The 19,122-nt window shown below is 37.0% G+C and overlaps 1 protein-coding gene across 3 annotated transcripts in view; it reads left to right on the top strand.

Moving 5' to 3' along the window:
- CERT1 (ceramide transporter 1) overlaps positions 1 to 19,122 on the top strand; it is a 101,571-nt gene that overhangs the window by 51,017 nt on the left and 31,432 nt on the right. For all 3 annotated transcript variants that reach the window (XM_070412206.1, XM_070412204.1, XM_070412203.1), the window contains exons 7-9: positions 6,335 to 6,492; positions 8,850 to 8,942; positions 17,493 to 17,579. In XM_070412206.1, coding sequence (XP_070268307.1) covers positions 6,335 to 6,492; positions 8,850 to 8,942; positions 17,493 to 17,579 — 338 coding nt within the window. The remainder of the gene's footprint in view (positions 1 to 6,334; positions 6,493 to 8,849; positions 8,943 to 17,492; positions 17,580 to 19,122) is intronic.

Below are 19,122 nucleotides of genomic sequence, written 5' to 3'. Positions count from 1 at the left end.
TGGAAACATTGGCTACAAGATAATGGAATCTTCAAATAATTATAATGAGTCTCATCATTAAGGCCATCATTAAGAATTAGGTCTAAATCACATATTGTGGTATTGAGTATGCTAAAGTCTTAAAAATTTAGAACTAGCTAGTAAACATTACAAAAATAGGATTTTACGGAGTCGGGGAGGGGGAGGTGGTAGAATAGAGCAAGAGTAAAACTTCCAACGATTCTAACCTGAAAAGAAAGGCAAAGTAATTTGCCTTTAGAAGACCAGAGGAGAAGTTTTTGGATAAGCGAATACCTTCCTTAGTTAAAGACCTCAAGAGTTCTGGGTCATGGTGGAAGCACTGTTCCCTAAATTTTCAGTGAACAAATTTCTTGTTTACTTATAATGTAAATTTTCTTGTTATATTCTTTATCATCTTAATTTATGTTTCTAGAGACAAAGAGAAGATTTTTATGAGGATATAAGGGTCAATCCATCAAAAAGATACAACAGTTATACACATAATTGCATGTAACAGTAGAGCACCAAAATATATGAAGCAAAAACTATCCAAATTGAAAAGAGAAAAAAGACAATTCAGTATTAATAGTTTGAGACTTCAGTACCCAACTTTCAATAACGGACAGAACAAATAGGAAGATAACAAGGAAATAAAATACTTGAGTAGTATAAACAGACAGACCTAGTAGACATCTACAGAACACTTCACCCAACAATAGAATATATATTCTTCCCAATAGCACATGAACCTTAGGCTAGACCAGTGATGGCGAACCTATGACACTGTGTCACCTCTGACACGCGAACTCATTTTTTTGGTTGATTTTTCTTTGTTAAATGGCATTTAAATATATAAAATAAATATCAAAAATATAAATCTTTGTTTTACTATGGTTGCAAATATCAAAAAATTTCTATATGTGACACGGCACCAGAGTTAAGTTAGGGTTTTTCAAAATGCTGACATGCCGAGCTCAAAAATGCTGACACGCCATCACTGCTCTAAACAACTGAGCTACCTGGCCAGGGCAGCATTTTATTCTTGCCACTTTTCAACATTGTAATTGTATTAGAGGCTCTAGACAGAACAACTGGCAAGAAAAAGAAATAAAAGACATCCAAATTTAAAAAGAATAATTAAAACTATCTCTATTTGAAGATGCCATTAACTTGTGTAGAGAAAAGTTATAAGGACTCCACTAAAAAAGTATTAGAGGTAATAAGTTCAACAAGATTCTAGGGTATAAAATCAATATAAAAAATCAATTATATTTTTATACTCTAGCAATGAACAATGTGAAAATTAAATTCAGCAACCAATTTCATTTATAATAGCATTAAAAAGAGTTAAGTACTTAGGAATAAATTTAACGAAAGAAGCACAAACTTTCCATTCTGAAGGTAACAAAGCAATGTGAAAAACTGAATAAGATCTAAATAAATGGAAAGATATCTCATGTTCGTGGATCAGAAAACTTAATATTGTTAAGAATTCAGTATTCCCCATATTGCCCTATAGATTTAATGCAGCCCGTACCAAAATCCCAAGTAGGATTTTTGCAGAAATGGACAAGCTGATCCTATAATCCATATGGAAATGCAGATGACCTGGACTAGCTATAATAGTCTTAAAAAAGAAAGTTGGAGGACTTACACTTTTGATTTCATAACTTAGTACAGATCCAACAGTGAGGTAAGGTATTGGCATAACGAGAGAAGACATAGATCAGTGGAATTGAATTGAGAGTCCAGAAGTAAACTCTTACATTCTTCTTTTTTTTAAATATATTTTTTATTAATTTCAGAGAGGAAGGAAGAGGGGGAGAGAGATAGAAACATCAATGATATGAGAGAATCATTGATTAGCTGCCTCTTGCACACTCCCCACTGAGGATCGAGCCCGCAACCTGAGCATGTGCCCTTGACCAGAATCAAACCTGGGACCCTTTAGTCTGCAGGTCGACGCTCAATCCACTGAGCCAAACTGGTTAGGGCAACCCTTACATTCTTGGAAAAAAACAAGTAAATAAGTTTTTTATAAGAATGCTAAGACAATTCAATGAGGAAAAATAGTTTTCAAGTGATGCTTGGCAGCTGGATATCCATACAGGAAAATGAAGTTTAACCCCTACTTCACACCAAATACAAACATTAACTCAAAATGAATTTAAGAGCTAAGATTATAAAGATCTTTGAATAAATATAAGAATAAATTGTAATGACCTTGGCTAAGTCATAGGCTTCTTAGATAAGACAACAAAAGTCAGAAATGAAAAAGAAAAGTATAAATTGACCTTTATCTTTGCTTCAAAAGACACCATCAAAAACTGAAAAAAATAACCCATAAAATGGAAGAAAACATTTTCTAGTTACATGTCTGATAAGAGATTTGTATCTAAAATATATAAAGAACTCTTAACGAATTGATGGTAGAACAATATCTCAGTTTTAAAATGGATAAAACATCTGAATAGACATTTCTCCAAAGAAGATATACAAATGGCCAATAAGCACATGAAAAGGCCCTCAACATCATTAGTGGTAGGAAAATGCAGCAGGAAGAACCCATTATTACAGTTGCACACATGGTCTTATTTAGGACACAAATGACTTTAATCTGTAAGTTGATTATTAATAAAAACAGTAGTTTATAATATTTAACAGCTTTGTTGAGATAATTAACATACAATAAACTGCACTTATTTAAGTGTACAATATGGCAAGTTTTGATGTTATGATATCATCATCACAATCAAGATCATGTCCATCACCCTCAAAAAGTTTCCTCCATCCCCTTTGTTAACCCCCTCTCTTCCCAAACAACCACTGATCTCTTTTCTATCACTGTAGGTTTGTTTGCATTTTCTAGAATTTAATACAAATGGACTTACACAGTTTGTGGTGGGTTTTGGCCTGGCTTCTTTTTTAGTTTGAGGTTCATCACTGTTATCACATGTATCAGTATATGATTTCTTTTTATTTTTGTTTTTTTTTTTAACATATTTTATTGATTTTTTACAGAGAGGAAGGGAGAGGGATAGAGAGTCAGAAACATCGATGAGAGAGAAACATCGATCAGCTGCCTCCTGCACACCCCCTTCTGGGGATGTGCCCGCAACCAAGGTACATGCCCTTGACCGGAATCGAACCTGGGACCTTTCAGTCCGCAGGCCGACGCTTTACCCACTGAGCCAAACCAGTTAGGGCTATTTGTTTTATTGGGGAGTAGTATTTTCTTGTGTTGATACACCACAATTTGTGTATTCACTCATCTTTTGATGGACATTTGGTTTGATTATAGTTTTTGGCTATTATACATAACACTGCTGTGAACATTCATGTCAAGTCTTTTCATGGACATATATTTTATTTATTTGGGGTAAATACTTAGGAGTGGAATTGCTAAATCATGTGGTAGGAGTACATTTAACTTTTCAAGAAACTGCCGAAGTCTATTTCACCTGACATATATGAGAGTCCCAATTTCTCCAAATCCTGACCAACACTTGGCATGGTCAGTCTTTTTAAATTTTAGTTTTCTAATAGGTGTATAGTGGTATCCCTCTGTGGTTTTTAACTAGCATTTCCCTAGTAACTAATGGTATTGAGCATCTTTGCATGCGTTTATTTGCCATTCTATCTCTTCCTTGGTGAAGTGTGTATTTAAATCTTTTGTTCAGTTTTTTATTAGATTATATATATTTTCTTGAGTTTTGGAGGTTATAATATACTATATTATAGTATAGGCTATGTTAATGTTTTATATTAATGTATATTCTATATATATCTATGTAGAATACAAGTCCTTTATCAGACATAGGCTTTACAAAGATTTTCTCCCAGTTAAGGTGTACAATGTAATGATTTGGTATAGATAGCAAAATGATTACTGTGGGGAAAACTAATTAACATCATCTCACATAGTTATCTTTTTTGGTAATGAAACCATCTGAAATCTGTCTTAACAAATTTCTAGTATTCAATTCAGTATATTAACTATAGCCATGTTATATATTAGATAACTAGATTTATTAATTGCATATAACTGCAATTTGTATTCTTTTAACCATGCCTTGAGCAGAAATTTTAAATTTTGATGAAGTAGTTTATTAATTTGTTCTTTTATAGATTATACCTTTACTGTCATATCTACATATGAGGTTTTAAAGTTGGAAGTACCATTTCACTTATGAGTTCTATTGCAGTGGTTTCTTATTAGCTAGTAGTATAAGATAATATGTTCGCCTGTTTGCATCTTGTGAATTTTAAAATTTTTTCTCATTTCATTCAAAGCTAACTCTGAATTAATATTATGAAATGTAAACATAAAAAACTATTTAGCCCAGCCGATGTGGCTCAGTGGTTGAGCATCGACCTATGTGAGCCAAGAAGTCATGGTTTCATTCCTGGTCAAGGCACATGCCGGGATTGTGGGCTTGATCCTCGGTGTGGAGCATGCAGGAGGCAGCTTAATCATGATTCTCTCTCATCATTGATGTTTCTGTCTCTCCCTCTCCCTTCTCTCTGAAATCAATAACAATATATTTTTAAAAAATTATTTAATGTGTGCATTGGTCTTGTCATAATTAGGTCCTGCAAACTGTCAGAGTGTTATTATTAAAGTACTAGAGGCCCGGTGCACGAAATTTGTGCACTCGGGGTGGGTCCCTCAGTCTGGCCTGCACCCTCTCGCAGTCCAGGAGCCCTCAGGGGATGTCCAACTGACGGCTTAGGCCCGCTCCCCGCCATCAGTCAAACATCCTTAGCGCTGCTGTGGAGGCGGAAGAGGTTCCTGCCACTGCTGCTGTACTCACCAACTGTGAGCCCAGCTTCTGGCTGAGCAGCGCTCCCTCTGTGGGAGCGCACTGACCACCAGGAGACAGCTCCTGCGTTGAGCGTCTGGCCCCTGGTGATCAGTGCACGTCAAAGCAACCGGTTGTTCTGCCGTTAGGTCGATTTACATATTAGCCTTTTATTATATAGCCTTTTATTATATCATGTACTCGGGGGCGGGGGGGTCCCTCAGCCCACATTGCAAGAGGGTGCAGGCCAGGCCAAGGGACCCCACCAGTGCAGGATTGGGGCTGGGGAAGGACGCAGGAGTTTAGCCAGCCGGGGAGGGACCGCAGGAGGGCTCTAGGGCATGTCCAGCCCCTCTCGCTCAGTCTCGATTGGCTGGACCCCAGCAGCAAGCTAACCTTCTGATCAGGGCATCTGCCCCCTGGTCAACCAGTCGACAGTCTGCCCCCTGGTGGTCAGTGCACATCATAGTAACTGGTCGACAGGTTGACTGTCTGCCCCCTCGTGGTCAATGCATGTCATAGCGAGCGGTTGAGCAGCCTTAGCATATCATTAGCATATTATGTTTTGATTGGTTCGGTTCTGCCATTCAGTCTATTTGCATATTACCCTTTTTATTATATAGGACTAGAGGCCTGGTGCATGGATTCGTGCACTGGTGGGGTTGCTCAGTCTGGCCTGCACCCTCTTGCAACCCGGGACCCCTCAGGGGATGTTGGACTGCCGGTTTCGGCCCGAGGGATGTAGTAGTGTGTGAAGCGGCAGGCGGCCGGGGAGGAGCCTGAGCCCGGGCCGGCCACCATACACTCCCGCTCATCCTGGCCCTGCTGCACCTGCTACTGCCTGGTAGCGCTGCCGCAGAGGCGGGAGAGGCTCACACTGCTGCAGCTGTGCTCTCCAACCGTGAGCCCGGCGTCTGGCACCCATCTGTCAGCTGAGCAGTGCTCCCACTGTGGGAGCGCACTGACCACCAGGGGGCAGCTCCCGTGTGCGCATCATAGCAACTTGTCAAACGGTCGACCGGTCGCTTAGAGTTTTGTATATGTTCTCCTACTACTTTATTCACTAAATGCAGCACAGCAAATAGATTTCAGGAAATAGAATCCAGAAAAAAGGACTTGAAAGTACATATGCTGCCACAAGCTTCTTTGCTGATAAAGTATGAATGGAAATTTTTAAATGTTGGCCAACAGGAAGGAAATTATATTCTGAAAGCCTCCTCTGATTTGCTAGGGTTTTGTTTGTTTGTTTGTTACTTTATATTTTAGAGAGAGGAAGCGGGGGAGAAAGAGAGATACATCATTGATCAGTTGCCTCCTACAGATGCCCCAACCAGAGATCAAATCTGCAGCCTGGGTATATACCCTGACTGGAAGTAGAATCTGCACTTTTTGGTATATGGCACAATACTCCAACCAACTAAGTCACACTAGCCAGGGCTGATTTGCTAGTTTTCTAAACAAGTTTTAATTTTAAATTGTGAAGAATTATTTTTCCATTAGGAAGATTTTCAGTGGAAAACTGTCTTTTTTAGTATTTCCACAGGTAACACCAAAAGGAATTAATGGTATAGACTTTAAAGGGGAGGCAATAACTTTTAAAGCAACTACTGCTGGAATCCTTGCTACACTTTCTCATTGTATTGAACTAATGGTAAAACGTGAGGAGAGCTGGCAAAAGAGAATGGATAAGGTAAGACTATTTTTCTTTCTGTTAAATAATAATCATTTAAGTTTTATATATGGATTGAATATTTAAACCAAACTAACTTCTTAGGGAAAAATGCATTGGAGTTGATAGAAGTACTAGGTGGTACTTCTGAAACTTTGCAGGCATCTTAACCTCATTTTCCTAATGAGATTCATCAGTTAAATATTCAGTAACTGTACAATATGCATTCTTGATAAATAACATTTTTGTAATAACAGCAATGCTTTGGAATGGAAGTGATAAGCCATTTAATATTACCCAGCTTTATTGTATGACATATGAAACTGCATTTAGGCTGTATAAACTAACTTAAACACAAATTTATAAAGTTAAATATTAACTTACTGCATTTATAACCATGTGTATTTTCCAAGGTCATTGAGATATCATTCAACAATTCAACATACATTATATTATTCATTAAACATTTGCTTACTGTTGACCTTTTTGACCTTTGTTTAAATTGCAACACTGATAATATTACAATATGTATATTTAGTTTCTAGTGTAAAGTATGGCTTAGTGAATTTGTTTAATATTTCTGTTTATAATTCAACATCAATAAAATAGTAAAATGTTAGAACTGAAACATGCCACCATTTTATAGAAGAGGAATTGTGCCCCGGAGACTTGTCCAGAGGTGTTAAGTAGCAGAATTAGAAGAATTTTACTATTTTCTATATTTCAGCTCTGGATACTAGGCTAGACATCAGTCAGAATCTGTTGTTGTTGTTGTTGTTTTGTGGGGGGTTTTTGTTAATCCTCACCCGAGGACATTTTTTCCATTGATTTTTTTTGTGTGTGTGTGTGTGTGTGAGTGGAAGGGAGGAGGAGAGACAGAGTGAGAGAAACATTGATATGAAAGAGACACATTGATTGGTTGCGAGCCTGCAGCTGAGGCCTATGACCAGAAGAGAAACTGAGACCCTTCAGTCCAAGGTCTGACACTCTAACCACAGAGCCAAACTGGCTAGGGCCAGTCAGAATCTTCTTCATGTGGGAGTCATATTGCTTGTAGAATTTGAAGGTCTTATCAATTAAAGCAGGACACTAGGAAAACAATGACAACACTGATGTAATGGCAGAATGGCCATAGGATTTGAATATCACTGTGTATTTAAAATGGTCCCCATGTTTAGACGAAAAGAGAATTGTTCAGAATTCTCAAGTGAAGTAGCCATATTGACTGACAAAATATGTATCTTTTAAAAACAGGCAATAAAAACGTCCATTTAAGGTACAACCACTTCATTATTATTCAGGAGTCAAACTATTCTATATTGAAAGATTTCAACTCTATACCAATGTGGATCAAATTGAATTTTTAGAAGATTCCCTATGCACACAAAAAAATAAATGTATTGAGAAAACAGGAGAACCCCTTAAATCTATTAGACTAATGGTTCAAGAGAATCATTCAACTCATCTAGACTAGTTTAAAACTTTTTTCTTTAGTCTCTTTAACCTTCACTAAGGAATTATCATATCTAACCACACTGCCTAAAAATATTCTATTCATTTAAGATGTTTGCTTACATTAGTAGACTCACATATGTGTAATTTAGCATGCTTTTTTACTTTTCCCTAAGTCTTTTTAATATTGCTGTGCTGTGTGGTTTTGTTTTGTTCATTTTTTAAGATATGTTAATACATATAGTGAAGTACACTAATCTTAAGTGTACTGCTTGATGATTTTTATACATTTGTATATACCCCTGTAACCACCAGTCAGATCAACATACAGAAAGAACTTTTATAGCACAAGGTTCCTTCATTCCCCTACCACCACCTTAAGAGGTGACCACAATTCTAACTTACATGATCATAGATTAGTTTTATCTGTTCATGAACATCATAAATGAAATCATACAGTATACACTCTTGTGTCTGTCTTTTTTCTCCCTTAACATGACTTGAGATTCATGTTCTTACATCTAGTGGTAGTTTATTCTTTTTTATTACTGTATAGTATTTCATTGTATGATGAATTTTCATTGTTTGACTTTAATTTGATTATTTTTCCTATTGATAGAAGTTTAGGTTTTTATATTTTTTTATTATGAATAAAGCTGCTGGGAACATTCTTGTACATATCTTTTGGTGGATATATGCACTCATTTCTCTTGGGCATATACCTGGGAATACAATTGTTAATTCATGGGAGTATATGCTTAGCTTCAGTGGATATTGACAATTTTCTAAAGTGGTTATATCAGTTTAAACTCCCACCAGCAATAGATGAGAATTCCCGTTGCTGTTCACCCTTGTCCGCACATAATATTGTCAGTTTTGGGTGGATGTTTTATTTTGATTTTTCACTTGCTTTCTTTTGAAAATAGGAAATGGAGAAAAGAAGAAGAATAGAGGAAGGATACAAAAATGCCATGATAGAACTTAAGAAAAAATCCCACTTTGGAGGACCTGATTATGAGGTATGAAGTTACATTTTGATCTTAGAAAGGAAAACACATAGGCATGCCTATCACAAAAGTGATTAATTTTTAAATTATACTTTTGTAACCTTTAAAGGTTCTAAATATATAATTCTTCTATGTTTATTTTAATTAAATGTATATATCATAATATATAAATGCTAGGCTTACTTTGAAATAGAATTTTTGGTATTGCCTACAAAGTTTAGTATAGGCTTTAAAAGGTTTATTATTTTGCCTGTCCACTGTATAAGACAAGTGTTAATCTCCCCTGTGAAGATGATAATTTTTAATGTTATCTTCTAACTCAACTTTTTAAAATAAAAGCAACTTATGGAGGGAAAACCTGAATACTTTATACAGACAAAAGATTTTAGTTTGTGCAATATACTATGATGTCTTATCCACAGTAGAGCATGAACTATTATAATTACCTTGCCTTTATGTTTGGAATGTGTGAAACCAACTTCTTTCCTCATTTTTTTTATTGAGCAATTAATAAAATCTTCCTTCCATATACATGCATAATTAAAATTTTATAAACTATTTTTCATCACGTTTTTATAGAAAAATATATAAGAAATATATATGGTAATTGTTATTAACGTTGATATTCCTGAAATGAACATTTTTTTATTACTTTTTTATCCTCACCTGAGGATATGTTTTTCTTGTGTGTTTTTTTGTTTGTTTGTTAGTTTTTATTGTTTTTTAGATAGAAAAGAAGTGGGGAAAGAGAGAGAACATCGATGTGAGAGAGAAACATCAATCGGTTGACTCCCATACATGCCCCAACAGGGAATCAAACCCACAACCTAGGTATGTGCCCTGACTGGGAATTGAACCCATAGCCTTTTGGTGTGCAGGTTGATGTTCCAATCAACTAAGCCATCCAGCCAGGGTAAAATGAACATTTTTTAAATAGAGTGGCAAGGAGTACCATTGAGATAGAGATAGGATTATAAAATAGTTATAGTTAGCCCTGTTGGTATGCTTCAGTGGTTGAGCATCAGTCCATGAACCAGGAGGTCACTGTAGTTCGATTCCTAGTCAGTGCACATGCCCAGGTTGCAGGCTCAGTCCCAGGTGGGCGGCATGCAGGAGGCAGCCTATCAATGATTCTCTCTCATCATTGATGTTTCTATCTCTTTTCCTCTCCCTTCTTCTTTCTGAAATCAATAAAAAATACATATATTTTAAAATAATTATAGTTAGACTATATTTAAGAAAATAGAAGAAAAAAATCTTGCCATTTTTATTCTAGAAGGGAATAAAAAAACTGATATTGACTAAGTATTTCTTATGTTGGAACTGATTGAGAAAAAAAAGTTTTTATTAACTATATTTAATGTTGGAATTGATTAAAGAAAAAAACTCAGCTGCTATTGAATAAATATTTTTTATGCTAGAATTGATTTCCAAATGTAGAAATCATGATGATGAGACTTGAGCTGTAATATTCTTTAATTATTAAGCTGTCAATTCATTTCTCCTAGAATGTATAAAAATTATATAATTAGCTATTCTCTGGGGTTTTAATAAACTAAATTACTGAAATATAAGCTATTATAATTTTAATTTTTATTCTGATGCTAAGCATATTGTTTTGCCATTTTAGGTTACCTTATTTTTTTCATATTATAAATAAAATAAATGTTTCTTATAGGAAGATTATAGAAAAATACACAAAAAGCCCATGTTTTTAATTTATCAATATATGGTACTAATTTATTTCCTTCCAGCAATATATAAGTATAGTTATATACTTCCACTTCTGTCAAACCAGTTTTCTTTCAGGGAATAAGAGTGGGATGGAGGGAAGAGAGGCCTTGTGATAGGTATATGTGTTTACTAGTTTCAAATCTAAAAAAATTGCTTTATTTATTGATGTAATTGATTTAGGCTTTTCTAAAGAAATGTTTATTGGTCACTTAAAATTTGCTCTATAAAAGTTTTATGCTTTTGCCAAAACCGGTTTGGCTCAGTGGATAGAGCGTCGGCCTGCGGACTGAAGGGTCCCAGGTTCGATTCCGGTCAAGGGCATATACCTTGGTTGCGGGCACATCCCCAGTAAGAGGTGTGCAGGAGGCAGCTGGTCGATATTTCTTCCTCATCGATGTTTCTAACTCTCTATCCCTCTCCCTTCCTCTCTGTAAAATATCAATAAAAATATATTTAAAAAAAAAGTTTTATGCTTTTATGTAATCTCTCAGTTTTTTGATACACTTATCTCTATATTTGATATCATGTTTAAAAAGCATTCTCAAATATCTGTATTTTCTTTTTTTCTTTTTTAACGGTCTTTTCTAAATATATTGCTAATATACCTGGATTTTTAAAAATTATGGTATAATATGGTAATCTTTTATTCTAATGGTGTTGTTGAATAAATCATTCTTTTCTACTCCTGTACTGCCCTCTTTTAATGAAGAACATGGTTAAGGGTCCTTCAGCCTTTTCTCACCAACTCCTTGTGATATGAAGTTAAATATGCAATTTTTAAATAAACTAGGGCCTGTTTTTATGTTTTCCCCCTTCCTTTTAGAGCAGTGATGGCGAACCTTTTGAGCTCGGCGTGTCAGCATTTTGAAAAACCCTAACTTAACTCTGGTGCCATGTCACATATAGAAATTTTTTGATATTTGCAACCATAGTAAAACAAAGATTTATATTTTTGATATTTATTTTATATATTTAAATGCCATTTAACAAAGAAAAATCAACCAAAAAATGAGTTCGCGTGTCACCTCTGACATGCGTGTCATAGGTTCGCCATCACTGTTTTAGAGTCTTGAACCATCTATATTGTGTCAGTACTATGCTTGCATGGATTTTAAAATGACACTAATTCAGAATGTGACTTTATTTTGGTTCTTATCCAACATTTATGATGTTTTAATTATTGAACGAAGTTTAAATGTTTCTGTCATCTATAGCCTCAGAAATTACTTTATAATCTTAAATCCATTCCTTAAGACTTATAGCACAAGGCAATGTGCTAGGTGTGGGGTGGGGTGAGATTGCAAGGAACAAGGCAGACAAGGATCCTGCCTGAGGGCCCCTCCTTAGTATATATTAATGGTAATATAGACTAAGTAGCAGGCAAATAGAATAATATATATTATAAAGCACTTTTAACAGTGGTGGGCATGGCTTCCTAAAGGAAACAGCATCTTAGCTGAAACCTTAAGAATAAGTAGGTTGAATAGATGTCAACCAGGCAAATAGCCTAGAAAGAGTGTTGCTTGTAGGGGCTTAGAAGAAAAAACATTTGGAGACCCAAAGCAAGAGAAAGCATTTTGCCCCAGAGTAACTTATCAATGGAGCAGGGAGCCCATTGTGAGGAGGGAGGGATAAAAAGGTCTGAGAACAGTGCAGATCCTCAGGAATGGGTTTTAAGCAAATTGGGTTTTCAGATTTACAGTTTAGAAAAATTATTCTTGCTTCTTGCAGTGAGGAGAGTGGATTAAAGTTGAGAGTTGTGACAGGGACTTGGAGATTTTTTTTCAGTATAACAGATAAGAATTGAGCAGGTCGACCAAGATGGCGGCGTAGGTAAACACCGGAGACCGCTGCCGCAAACAACCATTTCAAAAATACAACTAAAAGACTGAACGGACATCACCCAGAACCACAGGAAGGCTGGCTGAAGAGAGACTCTACAACTAGAAGGAAAGAGAACAGCAAATCGAGGCTCAGAGGCGGCGCAGTGTGGAAAATACAAAGGTACCGAGGTGCGCGCGAAAGCGGGCTGGTGGCTGAGGGCGCGGTTGTCATTTTCTGTCGGGAGTGAGTCTCAGACTCTGGGCTCCAGATCCGGGCGAGTCTCTAGGGACCCAGACTCAAACGGGAGAAGCGGGATTACCCGGCATCAGTTGGAACCTGAGGGCAGCTTTCTCTCCGAGGTTTGCAGCGGCTGCCGGGGTTCTGAGAAGCAGAGCCTCTGGGAACGGGACTGAGCGTGGCCATAACTGCTCCCTCCGCCCGCCCTGTGGATCCCGCCCCGCCCAAAGCCTGCGCACAGCCATTTGCCGATCGCCTCAGGCAGAGGCTGGATTAGCGCCTCCCCAGAAGGCAGACGTTTTCCGCACAGCTGATTCCTATAGCCAGTCGGCCTGAGGGTCAAATCCCTCTAGTGTTAACTACAACAATTAAGGCTTGGCTAGAACAAGACTGCGCACAGAGACCACAAGGGGGTGCACCAAGAAAGCATAAAAGATGCGGAGACAAAAAAACATGACAGAAATGGAGGATATGGAGCTAAGAATCGCAATTTTGAGGGCTTGCCATAAATTTGTGCAGAACCTCACGAAAACTAATGAGACCCTCGATGCTACGATAAAGAAATTAGAAAGTAAGCATACACGGACTGAAATAAAGAATATTATACCCAATAGCAGACCAGAGGAGTACAATAATCAAACCAAAGATTCGACAAAAAACACCCAATTGGAAAAGCAAAATGAAAAAAGAATCCGAAAGTGTGAAGATAGTGTAAGGAGCCTCTGGGACAGCTTTAAGCGGTCTAATATCAGAGTCATTGGAGTGCCAGAAGATGAGAGACAGCAAGATATTGAAAACCTATTTCAAGAAATAATGGCAGAAAACTTCCCCCACCTGGTGAAAGAAATGGACTTACAGGTCCAAGAAGCGCAGAGAACCCCAAACAAAAGGAATCCAAAGAGGACCACACCAAGACACATCATCATTAAAATGCCAAGAGCAAAAGACAAAGAGAAAATCTTAAAAGCAGCAAGAGAAAGAGGCTCAATTACCTACAAGGGAATACCCATACGACTGTCAGCTGATTTCTCAACAGAAACTTTGCAGGCCAGAAGGGAATGGCAAGAAATATTCAAAGTGCTGAATACCAAGAACCTACAACCAAGATTACTTTATCCAGCAAAGCTATCATTCAGAATTGAAGGTCAGATAAAGAGCTTCACAGATAAGGAAAAGCTAAAGGAGTTCATCACCGCCAAACCAGTATTATATGAAATGCTGAAAGGTATCCTTTAAGAAGAGGAAGAAGAAGAAAAAGGTAAAGATACAAATTATGAACAACAAACATGCATCTATCAACAAATGAATCTAAGAATCAAGTGAATAAATAACCTGATGTACAGAATGAACTGGTGATTATAATAGAATCAGGGACATAGAAAGGGAATAGACTGACTATTCTTGGGGGAAAAAGGGGTGTGGGAGATGCGGGAAGTGACTGGACAAAAATCATGCACCTATGGATGAACACAGTGGGTGGGGAGTGAGGGTGGAGGGTGGGGTGGGAGCTGGAAGGAGGGGAGTTATGGGGGGAAAAAAGAGGAACAAATGTAATAATCTGAACAATAAAGATCTAATTTAAAAAAAAAAAAAAAAAACAGATAAGAATTGAGTATAGTCTAAATTAGATAGGCTACGACAGTAGAAATAGATGTGGAAAAATGAGGTATTTGGAACGTAGAATTGAAGGGTGTGGTGATTGAATGAAGGAAAGGGAGGAATCCAGAAACAGGCCCAGATTTCCGCCTTCGTCCTGTTGGTGCACAGGTAGAGGAAGAACAGGTTTTAGACATGTTGCACATGAGTTGAGACATTCATCTGAGGAGGTCTTACATATTATTAGATGTAAAGATCTAACACCACGTAGGAAAGGAATGGACAGGCTATGAATTTGGGAAATTATCAGATGATGACTGAACTCTTAGAAGTGAATAAAAATGCTGTGGGAAAGCAAGTGTGGAATCCTAAGGAACACCCACATTTAAGGGATAGACAAAGGAGGAAGAGTTTGCACAGGAGCCCAAGAAGAGTACTTAGTAGAGTGGAACTAGGAAGTTAGGAATCCAAGGGCAGAGAGCCTTGCAAAGAGAGTCATTAGAAATGCTGCCGCCAATAGGGCAAGTGAGGTCAAGACTGTGGAGTGTGTCCCATAGATTTAGCAACAAATAGCTCTTTTCCTTGGTAAGAAGGTGAAATAAAAGTGGGGTTTTTTAAGTTGTTTTTTAATAAAAGAAATTTTATACAATTACTAAGTTCTCAGATTGCCATCAAAGGAAAAATGTACCTTTCTTATTTGCCCATTTCACTTATCAAAGTAGAATTTTTAAAAATTTTGTATTAAGTGTATTGGGTTGACATTGCTTAATAACATTATATAGGTTTCAAGTGTACAGTTGTTTAATACATCATCTGTATATTACATGTGTGTTCACCACCCAAAAGCAGAACTTTTTAATCCTGAATTTCCCAATTGGGAGACTCCTGAGATGCTGACATGATTGCATAGGTTGAATGCGTATTATAATTTTTAAAAGTGTAGGTGTGGTTATGATCAATAGAGTTTTCAAAAATCACCAGAAAATATGTTCAGAGTAGATTTTGGATATTTTCTATTTTTCTCTCATCAACAAAAACCAAAGTGATACTACTACTATTTAAGTGCCTTTGAAATGTTTTAACTGTATACAGGGAATCCTTCAGGATAGCCTCTAGAATGCTGTTACTGTTCTTCTCCTGACCCAACAGGTCATTACATGTTTAAATTCACTTAGTGATAATTCATTGAAGTATGCACTATTCTGTGTGTATGTTGAAGTTGAATAAAAAGTTTCTGTGGATTTTTTTTCTTTTGAAATGAGTTATGAGAGAGTCCTCATAACTCCAAAAGAACTATTGCATTAAATCAAGATTCCTCATATGCCTGTGCCAAGGGGTTTTCTCCCACCCTTCCTGTGTGACCCCACGTTGTGACAGGGATGGAATAATGTTGCTAGATACTTTTTCATGGAGTAGTGATGACGTTGGGTTATCAGTCTAACTGGTAAGATTATAGAGAGACCAAAAATCATTCATGTGTCTTATTTTTATATTTAAAAATTTAGGAGCCCTAGACGGTTTGGCTCAATGGATAGAGCATTGGCCCGCGGACTGAAGGATCCCGGGCTTGATTCTGGTCAAGGGCACATACCTCGGTTGCCGGCTCTATCTTGTGTGGGAGGCAACTAATCGATATATCTCACATCGATGTTTCTCTGTCTCTCCTGCACCCTTCCACTCTCTAAAAATCAATGGAAAAATACCCTTGGGTGAGGATTAAAAAAAGTTTTGCGGGGGGGCGGCGGGGGTGGGGGGAGCTCTGCCCGGCTGGTTGAGCATCAATCCCTATACCAAGAAGTCGCTGGTTCAATTTCCAGTCAGGTCATATGCCCTGGTTGCAGTCTTGGTCCCAGCAGGGGACATGCAGGAGTCAGCCAATCGATGTTGATATTTCTCTCACATCCATGTTTCTATCTCCCTCTCCCTCCCTGTATAAAATCAATAAAAACATTTTTTTAAAAAAAAAATTTAGGGAGCCTTAAACCAAAGTGTACCTTTTCAGCCTCTACTTTTACCATAATGTAAAGCCATTATTCAACTTACAGTCCACTTATTTATTCCATCACAGCAGGAACATACCTTGTTTGTTTCCATTTTGCTATTGTTCTTTTATACTTTTATCTTCTGATACAGCTGAGGTTCTCTTTGCATGAGAATCACTTGGAGGACTTATTAAACATGCATATTCCCAGCTCCACCCAAGACCTGCAGAGAAGTAATTTCTGTGTATGGGGTCCTGGGTATTTTCATTTTAACAAGTTCTCCAGGCAATTGAGAACCACTGCTCTGCAATCTAACCAGGCTCTCAGGCATCAGCTAGCTCAATTTTTCTTTCTCCATGAACTACTTCTATTTGCTTAGGAAGATCCCGCTCAGTACCCAATCTGTACTGCTCATTGCCTGCAGATCTGCAACTTTGTACTTACCTTTCTTCAATTTTATACGGTTTCTGTCGCCAAGTATTTAAGTTATAAGTACTCAACTCTGTCACTGTAGCAGGCATAGACAGTGCATATGAATACAATGAAGATTATATTCCAATAAAACTTTATTTAGCTTTATGTAATTCCAACATGTCATGAAATGTTGTTATTCATTCCTTTTCCCCCAACCATTTAAAAAATGAAATTCTTAGCTTACAGGCCATACAACAGTAAGCAGTGGACTGGATTTGGCCTATGGGCCATAGTTCACCAACCTCTTACTCTAGATCAGGGGGTCCTCAAACTTCTTAAACAGGGGGCCAGTTCACTGTCCCTCAGACCGTTGGAGGGCCAGACTATAGTTTTAAAAAAAACTATGAACAAATTCCTATGCACACTGCACATAACTTATTTTGAAGTAAAAAAACAAAACGGGAACAAATACAATACTTGTATTTGCATGTGGCCCGCGGGCCGTAGTTTGAGGACCCCTGCTCTAGATTATTGCCCTAATACAATATTGGTCAATATATAGTAAGTATATGAGTACTGAGTGATTGTTATGCTCATGATTCTACACAAAGCATATGTTACTCATATTTTATATATTACCTAGTGTACTAACTGGTTCAGAAATGTTTGTTGAATCACTTTTCAACTTTTCCCTAGAGTTAATGCCAGAATTATCAGTGTTTTCCACTTTCTTAAACCAGCTTTTTTTTTTTTTTTCTTCTGTGTGTTCAAATAGGAAGGTCCAAACAGTCTGATTAATGAAGAAGAGTTCTTTGATGCTGTTGAAGCTGCTCTTGACAGACAAGATAAAATAGAAGAACAGGTATATCTGTCACTAAAAATTTAACACTAGGTATTTCTTGATGTATGGTATTTTATATAAATAGAATTTGAAAACTGAAATATCTGATAACCTAGAAAATGAACTGTGTCTGCATTGAGTCACAAATGTAGGAGAATTTTCTTGTCAGTTCTTCCATTGATCAATTTCCAAGCAATGGAAAGAAGACCAATGATAGTTTAAAGAAAGCATGCAGCCGTGGCCGGTTTGCCTCAATGAATAGAGCGTCAGCCACGGACTGAAGGGTCCCAGGTTCGATTCCAGTGAAGGGCTTGTGCCTTAGTTGCAGGCACATCCCCAGGGGGAGATGCGGGAGGCAGCTGATCGATGTTTCTCTCTCATCGATGTTTCTGGCTCTCTATCCCTTTCCCTTCCTCTCTGTAAAGGGTCAGTAAAATATATTTTTTAAAAATAAAAAATAAAGCATGCATAATTAACATGAAGTTAAAATAAAATATTCTGTCTATTGCCCTTGAAATATCCAACTTTATCATGATCCTGTTAATATCAAGTATATATTTACTCTGAGTAAAACAGTCTCTTTGAACAACTTTTTACCACCAAGTGCCATATAAATTCAAAAGGAAGATTACCAAGAATCTATTTTTCTTCCATTGGTACCATTCAGTTTTTATTACTCCTTTATTGCTTTCACTATCTTAACCTTCAATTGCTTCCTCACTTTTAACTTCGCTTAGTGTTTTGTCATCATTAAATTCACAGTAGTTATGCCCAGATTTTCCTGTGGAAGTGGAACTAAGCATATCTTAAATCGTTTAACTCTAATTTCAAGATTAATTTGATCCCTTGCCTTCAATTCTGCAACAATGCAGTTGCCAAGTATTAACACTAGATGGTATTTAAGGGTGAATTTTAGTTACTTTTCCCAGGACTTGAAGCATCTTACAAATAAACGATATGTATATCAGTTGTACACTAAAGATTTACCTGCATAAAAAAAGTTGACATGTTCATTCCCTGCCATTGCTAAGGCAGTCATGGCTATTATGCCCATTTATTAGTCTATCTACTTGAAGGTAAATCACCTGTAATAGTGGCTGCTTTTCATGTTCATTTTTCATTGTTTTATAACTCATGATAAAAAGTTCATGTAACATTAGTTTATAAAGCTTATTGCTTATTTTTATACCTAAAAGATGCTACACAGCACTCAATAAGAGTGGGAACTTTCAGTTCTTAAATGACTTCTAATTTTGGATGCCAAACATATTACCCAAAGCAGCATCATTGTGTTTGTTTTTTTAGGGTTTTTCGCCTACACTGTTTTTTGTGTGTATGTACTGTTTTTATTTAATATGTGTTATCATAGAAAGAGTAGCGAACTGAGGTCATGACAACTTTGTTTTAGTCTTAGTTTTGCCTCTGGCTAACTATGAAGCTATAAACTTATCACTTAAATTTTCTGGGCCTTGGTTTCCTGATCTGTGAAACAAGGGCTTAGACAAGATGAATCAAATCATACCTCTGGCTCTAAAATCCTACTCTAAATATCAACACATTGGTT

Source organism: Myotis yumanensis, unplaced genomic scaffold (assembly GCF_028538775.1).
Source record: "Myotis yumanensis isolate MYYU_CA2020_CCGP unplaced genomic scaffold, mMyoYum1.0.hap1 SCAF_4, whole genome shotgun sequence".
Classification (NCBI taxonomy): Eukaryota; Metazoa; Chordata; class Mammalia; order Chiroptera; family Vespertilionidae; genus Myotis; species Myotis yumanensis.
The sequence above is the reverse complement of the archived record's forward strand: the minus strand, read 5'-3'. Positions and strand labels throughout refer to the sequence as shown.